Here is a 17,592-nt window from a genome sequence, read left to right on the forward strand (position 1 = left end):
AAGGGTCACCGGAACTTCGTACGTGGTACAGTCTCTCTAAGCAGGTCACAGCTCTGTCACCGGGCGCAGTCTCTTTGCAGGGAAAAGTCTTAGCACAGAGTGCAGTCTGTTTGCAGGGAAGCATCTTATCACAGAACACAGTCTCTTTGCAGGGAAGCGTCTTATCACAGGGGTGAGTGCGCAACCTTCCTGACACTGCAATACCCGGCTTCACGTACTCACTTGGCGTCCGCAGACATGCCTGGACGGACAATGCAACGTTTTTTCGGGCGGCTGGATCCGCATTTTACATTGCGCATGCCCGGAAGAACCCTGTTCTGGTGGCTGAAAAAAATTCTCTCTCTCTCTCTCTCCTCTCTCTCTCTCTCCTCTCTCTCACACACTAAAAGTGTATCTCCTGACATAACTAGCACTTATGTCCTACTGGGCTCTACCACATCATCACAAGCGTGTCTCCTGACATACTCAGGTCTGCCAAACTTCTGGGCCCTGCTAAATCATTACTGGTGTACCTCCTAACATCTGATACAACCAACTCTGCTGTACCGCTTGGCTCTGCTACACCTCCATAAGTGTGTCTCACCATATGCCCAGCCATGACATACCCAGCTCTGCAGACCTCTGGGGTCTGCTATATCACTAAAAATGTGCCTCCTAACATCTGATACACCCAGCACTGCTTTGCCTCTGGGCTCTTCCACATCACCACAAGTGAGTCGTCATACATTCAACTCTGCTACTTAGCCGAGTGTCCAACTTATACGTGTTCCTTTACAGCCTCTGCTCTTCCAGTTGACTTCCTGCCTTTGCAGCCTCCATTCCTTCGCAGTGGATCCCAAACTCCAGTCCTCACGGACCCCAACAGGTCATGTTTTCAGGATTTCCTTAGTATTTCATAGGTGATGGAAGTATCATCAAGGCATCAGGAATTCTCTCACATGTGTAACACTATGGAAATCCTGAAAACATGACCTGTTGGGGTCCGCGAGGAGAGGAGTTTGGAAACCACTGCTCTACAGCCTCTGATGCTCAGGACAGTTCTTCTCGCTGCATCATTGTCATTAGTCCCTGCTGTATTCTATCTGCTCTTCCAGACTAATGACTGTGAGGATCCACCTTAACAGGTGAGATTTTGCAGAATTCTTACAAACAGTCTAAAAGTGGTACTTTGGTTGATCACCAGGTCAAAAGTGGCCATTTTTTTTCTTACTTTATTCCTATTGCTTCACTTAGTATTCAGTTTCTGGTTTTGTTTGGTTTTTTTAAATCCACCATACAGTTCCAGAGATATGGGCCTTATTATTGAGTGCTAATTTTTTATGGTGTGGGATTCTCTGGGGACATGTCTTTAGTCTCCTCAGTATTATTGTCCTGTGAGTAATTCCACCTTGGTAAAGACCATACAAATTAGCACTAAATAAAAAGGCGCGTATCTCGGGAACCACATAGTGGATTTAGAAAACTAACAAACAGAACATGAAAAACAGACAAAATCCCAGAATATTCAGGGGAGCAGCTTGAATACAATAATAGCAAAAACTGACCACCTTTAACTTGGTCACAGATCCTCTTATAGCAACAAATGTTTTTTGTGCAAAGGAAAAATCTATTTATTTTGCTTACCTTTACGAATGGAAGCCAGTTAGAGATTTTCTTAAAAGCCATATGTGGGCCTCTAAATCCCCATCCATCATTTGCTTCCATTCCAGAATCATACAATGGAAATGTCTTCATAGTCTCTTGCTTAAGAAAAACACTTCGGAACTTTGCAGAGACCTGCAAAAATAGGTAAAGTAGTTGATAAACATGGTGTTCTAATGGTTTTCTGATGGGTCTACACAACAACGACAACCTTGGTCGAGACACACATCACATGGCGAAAGATCGCTGTGTGCCCTGCTACATCGCACCATCCTTAGATGAATGGGTTTGACTTCTTTGTGACTTGTTTGTCGCAGTACCCTTGGGGTTGCAATGCGACCCCATTCACCTACATTACACTGTAAATACAGCATCTCTTACCAGGCAAAAAATACTGATATCTCCTGCAAAATAATGTTCTGCACGGTCTCACACAATATCGGTGACCATCATATAACCCACCAGAGTTAGCAGCTCCATCTCATTGGCCGTATTCCTAAGCTGTTCTGTATCATATCCAATCTTATAAATAGATAACAGCTGACGAAGAATTGGTTTTATCTGCTCTGTTTCTATTTGGTGTTCAGGTAACTCAGAATCTTCCCGCTGACGTAAGTCTAAGAACAAAACAAAAGAAAAATTACATATTAGCAATGTTTCTGTCTGGTTGAACAAAATCTGACCTAGAATGATTAAAACTGGTGTTTTGTATACCAGAATTAAAAAAAAAATATTGGGCAAAATAGCACCAAATTTCTTAAAAGTCAAAAGTCAATTAAAAGATTTGGTGCCGTTTTAGACTGTCCTATCATAAAGGCAAAAAAAATTACCGTATATCTACTCCTTGAATTTTCCTTCTATTTTTTTTCTGGCATAAAACTTAATGAATCTGTCAACTTTTTCAACTTTTCAAAAATGCCTAATTTACAACTTTTTGAAAATTTGGCTTTTTGGGATTTAGTTTATGTCAAAAACGTATGTAAATTGCTTGATAAATGTAGTCCTCTGTTTATTTATTGGTAGTAAAGTTTTAATAAATGGAAATATTACATATATTACATTGGGCTGAGAATGACACTGTATATGGTCCATGATACACCATTTCAAGTGTCGAAGAGGAGTCATGTATTCAAACTGACAAATATTAGAATAGTGTTACACGCTTTAGATGAAAATTATATAATGTATATGTAAAGATGTATTCTTAATTTTAAACAATGAAATCTTTGTTATTCCCCATGATAATCTTAGTTATATTAAAATGAATTATTGTAAAGATAAAAAGAAGCCCAATAATGTAAACCACGGTCTCCACTGCTCATCTTCTCACTACAAAGAACTTAGTGCAGAAAGAGAACATTTAAATATAGGCGTAATGATGTTCATAATGGTTTGTAAAGAACATATTTCTTACCAGACTCTTCAGGACGGCCATTACTGGAAGTTGTACATCCAACATCAATGGACGGGTGATTTTCACTCTCTTTTAACTGTGATTCTATCACTTCTACCGCACGATCAGAAATGGGCAGGTACTGTAAAATCTAAAAATATATAAGTAGATGAACTTTAGGATCAATCTCATTTATTTCAGAGCGAAGAGCAAAAAATGTAAGCTTAGCAGTAGTAGTAGTAGAGATGAATAGCATGTAGTCATAGTGGAGATCAATAGCATGTAGTAGTAGTAGTAGTAGAGATCAATAGTATGTAGTAGTAGTAGAGATCAATAGTGTGTAGTAGTAGTAGTGATCAATAGCGTGTAGTATTATTATTATTATTATTTATTTATATAGCGCCATTAATTCCATGGTGCTGTACATGAGAAGGGGGGGGTTACATACAAAGTTATAGATATCGTTAACAGTAAACAAATTTACAATGACAGACTGGTACAGAGGGGAGGGGACCCTGTCCTTGCGGACTTACATTCTACGGGATAGCGGGGAAGAGACAAAAGGTCGGGGGTGCAGCAGCTCTGGTGGTGATGAGGCGGCAGCTCAGGCGGTGGTGAGGCGGCAGAATGGTCATTGCAGGCTGTAAGCTATCCTGAAAAGATGGGTTTTCAGGCTCCGTTTGAAGGATCCGGGGGTGGTGGATAATCGGACGTGTTGAGGCATGGCATTCCAGAGGATAGGGGATATTCGGGAGAAATCTTGGAGGCGGTTGTGTGAGGAACAAATACGTGTGGAGCAGAGTAGGAGGTCTTGGGTGGATCAAAGAGTACGTGAGGGAAGATATTGGGAGATTAGTTCAGAGATATAGGGAGGGGAAAGGTTGTGGATGGCTTGGTAGGTCAGTATTAGTAGTTAGAAATGCATTCGTTGGGGAATTGGGGGCCAATGGAGGGATTTGCAGAGGGGAGAGACAGGGGAGTAGCGAGGAGAGAGGCGGATTAGTCGGGCAGCAGAATTAAGGACAGACTGGAGTGGTGCAAGAGAGTTAGCAGGGAGGCCACAGAGGAGGGTGTTGCAGTAGTCAAGTAGAAGTATTAGTAGTAGTAGAGATCAATAGTGTGCAGTAGTAGTATTAGTAGTAGCAGTAGAAATCAATAGTGTGTACTGATATAATTAGTAGTAGTAAATATCAATAGCATGTAGTAGTAGTATTAGCAGTAGTAGTAATAGTAGTAGTGATCGATAGTGTGTAGTAGTAATAGTAGTAGTAGTAGAGATCAATAGTGTGTAGTAGTATGATTAGTAGTAGAGATCAATAGTGTGTAGTAGCAGTAGTAGTAGAGATCAATAGCGTGTAGTAATAGTACTAGTAGAGATCAATAGCGTGAAAAAGGTCCATGCTATGTTCCCACAATAAATATTTAGCTCAATTTTTGATGTTGCAAATTTTCTGCACCATTTCTGCACCTATTACCTACAATAGGTTACTTGTGGTTTTTCTTCAGTGCATTTTTTTAGTTTTGTTTTAGGGTATTGCCCCTCATCAGTGTGGAGTAGGAAACTGGCCAGTAGGAGCTAGTCATTGCTTGCGTTGAGAAACATGTGATGGTGTCTCCACGGCTTGTGTTTTGCATGTTTTTACATATTTCCCATAAGGGATGGGGGCATTGCTCTAGAATCACTGCGTTGAGAAACATGTGATGGTGTCTCCGCAGTGTTGGATGTTAATGTCCATGAGTTCATTCATACTTATTTTTCACAGTCTTCTACTAGGCATTGCTCCTACTGACCAGTTTCCTACTCCACACTGATGAGGGGCAATACCCCGAAACAGCTGTCTGTGGATGGATACCATGTTTTGGCATAGGTGGTTTCCTTCATTGGAGACTGCCCTTCCCGTGGTTGTTCCTTCCCAGGGAAAGACCTGGCTAGTCATTGCTTGCGTTGAGAAACATGTGATGGTGTCTCCGCGGCTTATGTTTTGCATGTTTTTACATATTTCCCATAAGGGATGGGGGCATTGCTCTAGAATCACTGCGTTGAGAAACATGTGATGGTGTTTCCGCAGTGTTGGATGTTGATCTCCATGAGTTCATTCATCCTCATTTTCCACAGTCTTCTACTAGGCATTGCTCCTACTGACCAGTTTCCTACTCCACACTGATGAGGGGCAATACCCCGAAACAGCTGTCTGTGGATGGATACCATGTTTTGGCATAGGTGGTTTCCTTCATTGGAGACTGCCCTTCCCGTGGTTGTTCCTTCCCGGGGAAAGACCTGGCTAGTCATTGCTTGCGTTGAGAAACATGTGATGGTGTCTCCGCAGCTTGTGTTTTGCTTGTAAAAAAAAAAAAGACGGTGGGTGTGAGATTTCTATAAATCCCATCCACTTTGCTGGAATGGTAAGGCTACTTTCACATATCAGTTTTTCTGCATCAGGCGCGATGCGGCGAAATGTGTAAAAACCGGATCCGGCGCCTGTTGCCACCGGGTCCGGTTTTTTTTCCCATGGAGTTTCATTATCGCCACATTGCGCCGGATGCCTATGCGGCGCGTCCGGTTTTTGCCGGATCCAGTCAAAATTGCCGCTCCGGCGTCGGGAAAAAATGTTGCATTCATGTTGCATGTTTTTCGCACTGCGCATGCCCGGAAGACCTTCTCTGCCAGGAATATATCCGGCAGAAAGAAGGATCCGGTGTCTGCGTTTGCGGCCGGATCCGGTAGTCCGGTTTTTTGCCGCATCGTGCCGGGACAAAAAAACTGACATGTGAAATAGACGTCTTTTTTGTGCAGTGTCAAACATTAGCCAAAAACTAATTGTGACAGTTTAGCCCTAAAGGGGAATATAACAGAACCTATTAATTCCAATGGGACCAAGGTGCATTAGTTTGCCTTAATCTTCATGACATGTAGCAGCAGGATGTAATTCTATGGTATCTACTGTTAATTTCTCCCTACTTTCCAGTGTATTGCTGGTCCTGATGATACATACTCTTACGTAGCTGTAGATAGGCTTCACTGAATGCAGATGACAAATTAACCACTGCATGTAGATCATAAGGTCGTCCTGAGTAACTAAATTAATAGAATTCTTTTGTCCAGTTAGCAAGCGCTCTCTCGCTATTGAAAGTCTCTGGGCTCTTTGCACTGAATCGGCATACTCCTGCATGATGTATCCAACTTGCTCCTGTGGGTTGAAAATAAAATTAACACTGGATGTTGTGACAGTCAGCATATCAGTATACCTGAAATGTTTATGCTTATAAGTTACCTGTCATGTCCAGATAAGCTAAATAGCGTTAATATCATGGCTACGTGCTTTACTGGTGCTACAGTAAGAAATTGAATTTATATCCTCCTTATGGATGTAAATACTTATGGCCCCCCCAAAAAAATTGAGAAAAGTATTCAAGGTGTGATACCTTTACTGGCTAACCAGAGAAATTATATTTGCAAGCAAGCTTTCAGGGCTCAAAAGGCCCCTTCATCAGGCTAGATTACAAGTGAATTACTGAGAAAAGATGGCAACATTTAAATAGGAATTACAACAGGACATGAGATGATGCTAGCTATAGACAGGCCAAGGAAATCAAATTAAGGTTTTTGTTACACATGCAGATAAGGACCAAATGTTCTATTAGAGATCTGAAGACCTTCTTGTGGAGGTGTGAACTGTGTTCAAGTAATGAGTCATGAACCCAGATGTCAAATTCAGTCCTATTGTTAGCGATTGGAACATATTTATAAATTTATACTCCCAAATCTTCCTTTCTCTGTCACTATTAAAATGACCTTTCAATATTAGGACTTTTAGATCTGCCAAGCTGTGTCCAGGTCTAGAGAAGTATATCCCTACAAGTGTGTCCAGCTCATTTTTTATCGTATGTCTATGCAGATTCATCCTTGTTTGTAGTTTTTGCTTAGTTTCCCCGATGTATGTCCCTGCATTGCACCTTGTACACTGTATCATGTACACGACATTGGAGGATGTACATGAAAAAGAGTCCATGATCTTATAGTCCTGATTTGTGTTTGGTATGGGGACTTTATCTGTTGTTGATATGTGGGTGCGGGTCTTGCATTTCTTAGGGTACCGTTACACCTAGCGACTCACCAGCGATCCCGACCAGCGATATGACGCGATATGACGCGATATGACTAGTGAGCTGCCACTCAGGCAGATCTCACCAGCGACATCGCTGGGGACGGGGATCGCTACTTACCTGTCAGACGCGGCGATCCTGCGTCCTATCCTGCGTCCTCCCGCCCGGCTCCACGCGTCGCTCGTCGTCACAGCAGGAAGCCCAGCAGGAAGTGGACGACGAGAAATGATCCAGCAGCTTCTCGCGCGATCAGCGATTACCAGCGGGGGAGCCGGTCGGAGGTAAGTATCACATGCAGCGATATCGCTAGCAATATCGCTGTAACGTCACAAAATCGGTGACTTTACAGCGATATTGCTAGCGATATCGCAGTGTGTAACGGGGGCTTTACTGTTACAGGGGACTGTGCCTGTCTCTGAAGGTGATGCGAGGGTACTTCTGACAAGGATATTCCTTAGGTTGGGAGGCTGTTTGTAGGAGAGCAGTGGCAGTTCCGGGAATATTGCTTTCAGTCTGTGGTCTCTGTGGAATATGGGTTGGAGGTCAGCGCCAAATTTCCTTAAAATGTTCATGTGAGGGTTGTATGTGACCACAAGCGGCACCCTGTTGCTTTCCTCCTTCTGTTTGTAATCCAGGAGGCTGCTTCTTGGGATCCTTGTAGCTCTGTGGATCTGTTCATCAATTACAAGTGGATGATATCCTTGGTGTAGGAATGTTTTTCTGAGTGATAGTAGTTGTAGTTTTCTATCCTCATTGTCTGAACAGATCCGAATGTACCTTAGAGCTTGACTGTAGATTATTGATTTTTTTGTGTGTCCTGGATGAAAGCTGTCCCATCTCAGGTATGCCGGACGTCCTGTGGGTTTATGGTAAATAGTCGTTTGTACGGTATTGTCTTTGATTTATATAGTTGTGTCCAGAAAATGGATTTGGGATTTTGAAAAGTTGAGGGTGAGTTTGATGGTTGGGTGGAACTTGTTGAAGTTGTTGTGGAAGGTAAGCAAGTCCTCCTCTGAGCCTTTCCAGATTATTAGTAGGTCATCAATGTAGCGGAATTATGCTAGAGGTTTGATAGTGCAGGATGCCAAAAAGTCTTGTTCTAGTTTAGCCATAAACAGGTTAGCATACTGTGGTGACATTTTGCTTCCCATGGCGCTGCCCATGCACTGTTGGTATATATTGTTTCCAAAGGAAAAATAGTTATGGTGGAGCACAAACCTGATGAATTGCAGGGCTGGTTCCGTGGCCAGATTGTTTTTTTGGAGGAAATATTTGCATGCAGCAATCCCATCTCTGTGAGGAATGTTGGAGTATAGGGACTCTACATCCATGGTGGCCAATATTGTATCCTCTGGAAGTGGACCCAGTGCTGACAATTTGCAGAGAATGTCTGTGGTGTCCTGGATGTAGCTGGGTGTTTGCCTCACCAAGGGTTTCAAAATGTTCTCCACCCAGCCAGAGAAATTCTCAGTTAATGTCCCAATACCAGAGATGATGGGTCTCCCTGGATTACATTCTTTGTGTATTTTAGGTAACATGTAGAAGGCACCTATTTTGGGGTTGTCTGGTATTAGGTCCAGTAGGGAAGATGACATAGAGTCAAACCCATAGATGATCTTTGTTAATTCCTCTTTGCATTTTTTGGTGGGATCTTCCTGAAGGGGGGTGTAGTATTTTTTGTCCAGGAGTTGTCTGTGTGCTTCCTGGATGTAATCTGTCTTATTCATAATTACTACAGCTCCCCCTTTATCTGCTGGTTTAATGATGATGTTGTTATTGGTTTTTAAGGATTTTATGGCTCTTCTTTCCTCCGAGCTCATATTGTGTGGTATTTTGAGGTGTTTGTCCAAAATGTCAGATTTTACTTTTTTGCGGAAACAGTCTATGTAGTGGTCCAGAGTTTGGTTGTGCCCAGGTTGTGGGGTCCAGTTTGTCCTCTTTTTCTTTTTTGATGTGTCTGTCTCACTGATTTGTGATGGGTTATCTGTGTGGTCATGGAAGAATTCTTTTAGCCTTAATCTGCGGAAGAATTCCTCAATATCACTGCAGAATTGAGCTGTGTCAAGCTGTTTAGTGGGACAGAATGTTAGACCCTTTGCTAGAACTTTCATTTCTGCCATATTTGGCTCATACTGTGAGAGGTTCACAACAGATGATGATGTATTAAAATTATTGTTTATATTGGGCTTACCTTCCGCTAGACTGAGACCTGCTTTCCTCCTGAGTCTGTTGAGCTTCTTTTTCTTTTTGATGATTAGGTGGTTTTGTAATTTGTTGTAAAAATCCTGTAATGTCTTTTTGAATAGACATGAACCAGGTCCTTGTATTCTGTCCTGTAGAGAATTTATTTCCTTTTGTATGTTTCCCTTTTTGTAGTAGAAAAATCCAATGAGGTGATTCCGCAGTCTCTCAGATGATCTGTAGCAAAGTTTCTGTGAGAAATGCGTATTGTAGGTAAACTGAGTTGGGTTCCTTATCATTAGACCTTTAGGGATTAAGTTTTCCTTTTTGCATCTGGATTAAAAGAAGATGTCGCTGTCTAGTTGTGCCAGTTTCTTCAGTAGGTTTTTCAGATCCATATGAGTTCGACACATATCCTCCTTATGTACGTTCGCTTCCAGCCATCGGCGAGGTTCCTGTCACAGTATAGTGAGCGGTGACTGTAGCTGCTCCCTTCTGCCCCCATATGACTGGAAGTGACAGGTCACAGGGAGAATATCAGGTTGTTTCCTCCCTGTAGCCACTGCTCTAGGAAGACACGCCGGCAGGATTTTACTACTATCCGCCTGCAGGTTATATCTAAAGGTTCATAGCATTTCTGGGCATGGCAGGTTCTCTTTGAACAGCTCTGTAAAATCTTAGTCACTTTATAGAAAATATTAGAAAACCGATTGCGTAGCAATAAGTAAATCAAAAGGATATGTTCTCCTTTACAACAACTTTGTTTTTTTCTGTTTTTTTTTTTGTGGCAAGATTGTGCTCTCCATCCAAAGAGCAAAAAATGTGAGGCATTCTACACATAAAAAAGTACAATGAAGCGGTCTCTTGCTCGAAAAGGAGATACATTTTTCCCCATTCATCCTGTCCAGAAGACCACAACAAAATGCAGGGATTTGTGGCTTCCTTGTGCCAAAGCTGCGGAAGAGCCCATCTTGCTGCCGGCATCCATCCTGATAATGTAGATCCATGCCTATTCCTGTGAACTGGAGCAGATGTGCAGTATTCGGCCTCAGCCACTATTCAGGTGACAGAGGTGGGTAGTCAACTGATCGGTGGAGGTGTTGTGTGTCGTACCCCAACCAAACTCATATTGAAAACCTATAGTAAGAATACGCCTTGAATGTAAAAACCTGTTCCCCTGGTTGCAGTTTGCTCATTGGTTTACTCACCATCCCTGGGACCAGCGCTTAGTTTCCGCCACTACTCTCGGTGTCTGTAATTGTATGCGGCGCTGAAATCATGGTGACATAGCTGCAGCCAATCAGTGAGCTCAGCAGCTCTAGGTGGCTTGTGATGTTTATTCGGGCAGAGATCAGTTATTGGCTCCATTGCTGTTGACGTGACATCAGCACTGCAGACAATAAAAGACCCCGGGAGCAGCACTGGACCAGGGAAGGGTGAGTAAAGCAGAGTTTGCAGCTGAGAAACAGTTTTCCAAAACCAAAGTAATCCTTTAAGTCCCAAGTTGTATATTAATGCCTGATTTGGTGTAAATAAACTTGGATTAAAAATACTTTTGTAGTAATGAATAACACGTAACTATTTACGTGTATGGACCTGCTTGAAAAAAATGAACCTTTAGTGTCCCTCTCATACAATCTAAAAAGTTGGAAGGTATGTATGATATTATTATTGGAAACACTTTGAGTAATTTCACATTCACTATATCTTTCCAGTATTTGATCTCGGTAGAATAGAGAAGTCACAGTAGACTATCACATGCACGCTTAGGGACCCTGACACAGCGTTCTCTCCCACGTTCAGTGGCCCTGTCGGAATCCCTCTCCTTGCAAAACATGATTCAAGCATATGCACCGATGGGGCCATTGACTATAATGGTGCAGACTGAGTCTCCGTGTGCTCTGTCGTGCATAATTTTCGGCAATATATGCCTATAGGAGGCAGACAGCCACACACAGTAGACTAACGTCTTGGTGTCCACCTCTAATAGGCGTATACGGAAGAAAATGATGCACGACAGAGCACACGGCGACTCAGTCTGCACCATTATAGTCAACGGCCCGAAGGGACCATGGAACGTGGTGAAGAACACAGTGTGAAAGGGGCCTTAGAGATTCTGCACACCTCCATGTGATGCCTCTCCAAAGAGAAAGCGGATTAAGAAAATGCGATAAATTGTGGCCTACCTTGTACTGAGGGTAACATTGCTCCATGACACTAGTGTGACGACAGAACCTCTTCCACCTCAGCATGTGCAAGTATTTACTTCGGACTAACTGGTGAATTCTGTCAGTGAAAAACTTTGACAGAAATATTTGAATTCATAATATACATTTTTATATTTACCATAAGATTTTATATGCATCATCTAAAGAATGTTGATTCTTACCAAGGGACATGTTATACACAGTATGGTCCTTTGTCCATTGTATATATATATATATATATATATATATATATATATATATATATACACTCACTGGCCACTTTATTAGGTACACCTGTCCAACTGTGTGTTAAGACTTAATTTCTAATCAGCCAATCACATGGCGGCAACTCAGTGCATTTAGGCATGTAGACATGGTCAAGACAATCTCCTGCAGTTCAAACCGAGCATCAGTATGGGGAAGAAAGGTGATTTGAGTGCCTTTGAACGTGGCATGATTGTTGGTGCCAGAAGGGCTGGTCTGACTATTTCAGAAACTGCTGATCTACTGGGATTTTCACGCACAACCATCTCTAGGGTTTACAGAGAATGGTCCGAAAAAGAAAAAAAATCCAGTGAGCGGCAGTTCTGTGGCCGGAAATGCCATGTTGATGCCAGAGGTCAGAGGAGAATGGGCAGACTGGTTCGAGCTGATAGAAAGGCAACAGTGACTCAAATTGCCACCCGTTACAACCAAGGTAGGCAGAAGAGCATCTCTGAACGCACAGTGCGTCGAACTTTGAGGCAGATGGGCTACAGCAGCAGAAGACCACACTGGGTACCACTCCTCTCAGCTAAGAACAGGAAACTGAGGCTACAATTTGCACAAGCTCATCGAAATTGGACAGTAGAAGATTGGAAAAACGTTGCCTGGTCTGATGAGTCACGATTTCTGCTGCGACATTCGGATGGTAGGGTCAGAATTTGGCGTAAACAACATGAAAGCATGGATCCATCCTGCCTTGTATCAACGGTTCAGGCTGGTGGTGGTGGTGTCATGGTGTGGGGAATTTTTTCTGGGCACTCTTTGGGCCCCTTGGTACCAATTGAGCATCGTTGCAACGCCACAGCCTACCTGAGTATTGTTGCTGACCATGTCCATCCCTTTATGACCACAATGTACCCAACATCTGATGGCTACTTTCAGCAGGATAATGCGCCATGTCATAAAGCTCGAATCATCTCAGATTGGTTTCTTGAACATGACAATGAGTTTACTGTACTCAAATGGCCTCCTCAGTCACCAGATCTCAATCCAATAGAGCATCTTTGGGATGTGGTGGAACGGGAGATTCGCATCAGGGATGTGCAGCCGACAAATCTGCGCCAACTGTGTGATGCCATCATGTCAATATGGTCCAAAATCTCTGAGGAATGCTTCCAGCACCTTGTTGAATCTCTGCCACGAAGAATTGAGGCAGTTCTGAAGGCAAAAGGGGGTCCAACCCGTTACTAGCATGGTGTACCTAATAAAGTGGCCAGTGAGTGTATATATACATACATACATACATACATACATACAGTGAACTACAATCATTTAATTACCTTACTTATCCATATTTTTTACTTAACATATAATATAGAAAACAAAGTTCTAAAATCTAGATTCTAGGTGTAAAGTATCATGAGCAGTTGTCAATTTAACTTAACGCAATATATTGCCCATTTTTTTACGTTTATGTTCCCTGCAATTGTTAGAAAAACATAGTCATCAAAGTTTATGACAAAAACACAGCCTAAAACAAAACAGGTGAATACAGCCTGTAAGCCAAAGGAATAGATTAATTAGGCCATGTCACTATATTGTTTTTTTACAATATAGTGAGGGGCAATAAATTGAGGACTGGAGGCAATACACTGGGGGAGCAATAAACTGGGGACTGGAGGAAATACACTGGGGGAGCAATAAACTGAGGAAATACACTGGGGGAGCAATAAACTGGGGACTGGAGGCAATACACTGGGGGAGCAATAAACTGGGGACTGGAGGCAATACACTGGGGGAGCAATAAACTGGGGACTGGAGGAAATACACTGGGAGAGCAATAAACTGGGGACTGGAGGAAATACACTGGGGGAGCAATAAACTGGGGACTGGAGGAAATACACTGGGGGAGCAATAAACTGGGGACTGGAGGAAATACACTGGGGGAGCAATAAAATGGGGACTGGAGGAAATACACTGGGGAGCAATAAACTGGGAACTGGAGGAAATACACTGGGAGAGAAATAAACTGGGGACTGGAGGAAATACACTGGGGGAGCAATAAACTGGGGACTGGAGGAAATACACTGGGGGAGCAATTAACTGGGGACTGGAGGAAATACACTGGGAGAGCAATAAACTGGGGACTGGAGGAAATACACTGGGGGAGCAATAAACTGGGGACTGGAGGAAATACACTGGGGGAGCAATAAACTGGGGACTGGAGGAAATACACTGGGGGAGCAATAAACTGGGGACTGGAGGAAATACACTGGGGGAGCAATAAACTGGGGACTGGAGGAAATACACTGGGAGAGCAATAAACTGGGGACTGGAGGAAATACACTGGGGGAGCAATAAACTGGGGACTGGAGGAAATACACTGGGGGGAGCAATAAACTGGGGACTGGAGGAAATACACTGGGGGAGCAATAAACTGGGAACTGAAGGCAATACACTGGGGGAGCAATAAACTGGGGACTAGAGGAAATACACTGGGGGAGCAATAAACTGGGGACAGGAGGAAATACACTGGGGGAGCAATAAACTGGGGACTGGAGGAAATACACTGAGGGAGCAATAAACAAACTGGGGACTGGAGGAAATACACTGGGAGAGCAATAAACTGGGGAATGGAGGAAATACACTGGGAGAGCAATAAACTGGGGACTTGAGGCAATACAGTGGGGAGAAATACACTGGGGAGAGCAATAAACTGGGGAGACAATACAAAAGGAAGGCGATCCACTAGAAGGAGCAATACTCTGAAGAGGCAATAGACGGTGGGAAGCAATAAACTAGAGGGAGCAATACACTGGGGGAGCAATACACCGGGGAAAGGACAATGAGAGGGGGTCGGTGGAGGGTTGGGATGGGAGTAAGACACTGTTTAATTTATATTAATTGGGCATTGGAAATTATAGTTAATTGGAGACAGAGCTAGGATATCACTTTATATTTTTAGCTATTATGCTATCCCTTAGTTTACGGTTGGAGATCTAGCACAGCTCAGAATGTAGAACCCGGTATAACCCCGCCCCCACCACTCATTGCCAGCTTTCTGTGTACACTGTATATTAATAGAGAGCTGCTAATCAGTGCTGGGGGTGTGTTTGGACTAGTAAGCAGGAGGCAGAAAGTCAGACAGTGATAATCTTCTGCTGATTAAACACTGGATTAATTGATTGAAACTGAAACACTTAGCCCAGTTAGTGACACATCACTGGAATCAGGGTCTCAGCTCCTACACTATGCTGCTTTCAGAATACATAGCAAAAATCTGATTCACTTACAAGTAACCTATTGTATCAATGGTATCAGAAGAAATATTCACCTGGTGTAATAGCAGAGGCAGATTTTCCGCAGTGTACTCTCTTGTTAGGCAGGTCTCCAGCTCTCGTTTCATGACATCAGCTTGAACAGTAATCGGTTTTGCTCCTGCCACCTCCGGTCCAAGTAAACAGTTTAATAAGTGAAAAAACGTAGCCTTTTCCATCCATATGCAGTATATTAATTTACACAGTTGTATGAACACTGTCTAATGTGAATAGAGGGAAGACCATAAAACACTATGACGAGCATCAGCACATGGACAGCGGCCCAGAGCTCCCTGTCCACAGCTATCCTTACAAATCATCATTAACTTTGCCTGAGATTCCTACATAGCTGGACTCTCCCCTGCCTCATTGACAGGTTCTTTACCCTGGTACACGACCACTGACCTGTCCATCAGCCAGGGAAGGGTGCTTCTAAGTAGGAAATATAGCCCGAGGCTAAGAAGCTAGGAGTGCATAGTCACTCCCAAATGCGCTTCCAGATAAAGCTTCAAAATGGGAGTTCTTGCTGCTGCAGAACTGCTTGGGGGTCTTAAAGGGATTTATTAAGCTATGTTTTAAAGGGCTACACAATCATATTTATGGCCCATTTACTCGTGGGTTCCCTTTAACATTTGGAACATATACAGAAAAATCCTTATATGGTAAGAGATGTCCGAACTTTTCACTGAGTGTGACTAGTCATGTATGCTAAGCTAGATAGATCAGATATCGACAATAAAGCACGTTGTACATCCTACTGGCTAAAATACCTGGGCTCCACAGCAGATATTAAAGGGGTTGTTTTCGTCAGCCTACTTTATCTCCTTCCGTTCCTCTGAAAGGACAGTCTCTTTGCCATCTTTTCTGGCAAAGAAAGTACATAAAGTACATGACCACTGCAGCCAGTCAGCCCCCACTGAATTAAATGTGATCTGAGTAAGAAAATGCAGTGCTGGAAAATACTCACTACACAGTTTCGGGAGCTGCCATGTTAAAGCGCTTTATAAAGAATTTTAAATGGCTGTGATCAAATATCAGCTGACCCCACCAATCCGCTATTGATGCCGTCTCCTAAGGGCTTGTGCGCATGGCTGCATTTTCAGTCCGAGTGCACAAAACATCAGATCACACTCCGACCAACGTTATGCTATGGGGCCGTGAACATGTCCGATGTTTTCCTTGGAAAAAATTGCTGCATGCCTGAATTTGATCCAATATTCGTATCACACATCCATGAAAACCACTGGACTGCATTCGGATGACATCTGAGTGCAGTCCGATTTTTACAGACTGACAAAATGGAGAGGATGGAGAAATTTTTTTCCCATCTTCTCCTCATCCGAGAAAATCGGATTACACTCTGATCGAACTCTGATCAGAGTGTGATTTGCATAATCGGCCCGATCCTATTGGATAAAAGAATATACATTGGTGTGACGCTAGCCTAAGGACACATCAGTAAAAACAAAGTCCCTTTCAATATTCTGTGGTTCTGTGGGTGCATGTTTTACCTGTAAGCCTCTTTTAAGGATCATTTCTCTTTCATTCCTGTAGTATGCAATGTCCTTTGGGATTGGCACGGAGCTAGAATTTGAAGCAGTAAACATTTCTTAAACCTATTGATAATGATATGTATATATGCCTACAAAGGAGTAAGCAATAAAGGTCTATGCAAGTAATAAATAGGCATATGTGAAATCCACTGTAACGCTAGACAGCATATTGTTTATGTAGTTCTAGTACTCAAAGAAACTTAAAGGAACAGTATCAAATAAAAAAATAATAAACTAAAAAATAAAGATCATCCATTCCCTCTCCTTTGTTCTAAAAAAAGACGTTGCTCGTCTTGATGAGGGGCCGTGATGAAGGTAAATGCTCCTCATTCATGAAGACCACCCCGGTGAGCCACACCAGAAATCTTACTCCAGTCAGGTACTGGAGTGAGATTTCTGGCATAGGGAACACACAGCTCTGTCCGTTTTGAAAGTTTCTGCTGCGTTGTACAGTACCTTTATTTTCTATGCAAAAAGAAAACCACAGTGCAGATGGTGCGGAATTTTCCGCGCAGATTTTTGCTGCGGTTTCAAAACCGCAGAAAGAGTTGACATGTCAATTCTTTCTGCGGATTCCGCTGCGGTTTGCCATCTCCTCCATTGTAGAGGTGATAAACCGCAGGGCTAAACCGCAGCCTAATCCGCAGATTACCTGTGGATTTTTCTAGACTGATGTATCACAGACAGTATCTTTCATCTCTCTGTGTAATCCATTGGCGGGGAAACTAACCTTGTAAGTACACTGCATTAGTTGCCTTTAACTGGTCCTTACAGGGAGCCTGTCAGCAGGATTTTGCACAGTAACCTACAGGCAGTGTCAGGTCAGCGCCGTTATGCTGATTACTATGATATTTACTTCCATTTTTCCCTCCATTTATTTGAATTGGTGAAAAACACTGAAAGAATTGACATGCCGCAGATCTCAAATAACACTATGATGGTTAAAATCTGCAAAAAGGTAAGCAGCAGGTACATGAGATTTCAGAAACTTC

The 17,592-nt window shown here is 42.8% G+C and overlaps 1 protein-coding gene across 1 annotated transcript in view; it reads right to left on the reverse strand.

The window, feature by feature from the left end:
* LOC141089665 (putative uncharacterized protein C6orf183) overlaps positions 1-17,592 on the reverse strand; it is a 91,916-nt gene that overhangs the window by 16,835 nt on the left and 57,489 nt on the right. Inside the window, exons 4-10 of the mRNA XM_073576147.1 lie at positions 16,559-16,631; positions 15,065-15,175; positions 11,506-11,619; positions 6,034-6,222; positions 3,056-3,185; positions 2,104-2,258; positions 1,624-1,776 (exon numbers count right to left, since the gene is read on the reverse strand). Coding sequence (XP_073432248.1) covers positions 1,624-1,776; positions 2,104-2,258; positions 3,056-3,185; positions 6,034-6,222; positions 11,506-11,619; positions 15,065-15,175; positions 16,559-16,631 — 925 coding nt within the window. The remainder of the gene's footprint in view (positions 1-1,623; positions 1,777-2,103; positions 2,259-3,055; positions 3,186-6,033; positions 6,223-11,505; positions 11,620-15,064; positions 15,176-16,558; positions 16,632-17,592) is intronic.

This window comes from Dendrobates tinctorius, unplaced genomic scaffold, assembly GCF_039654945.1.
Source record: "Dendrobates tinctorius isolate UK_male_01 unplaced genomic scaffold, ASM3965494v1 ptg000046l, whole genome shotgun sequence".
In the NCBI taxonomy this organism is placed as follows: Eukaryota; Metazoa; Chordata; class Amphibia; order Anura; family Dendrobatidae; genus Dendrobates; species Dendrobates tinctorius.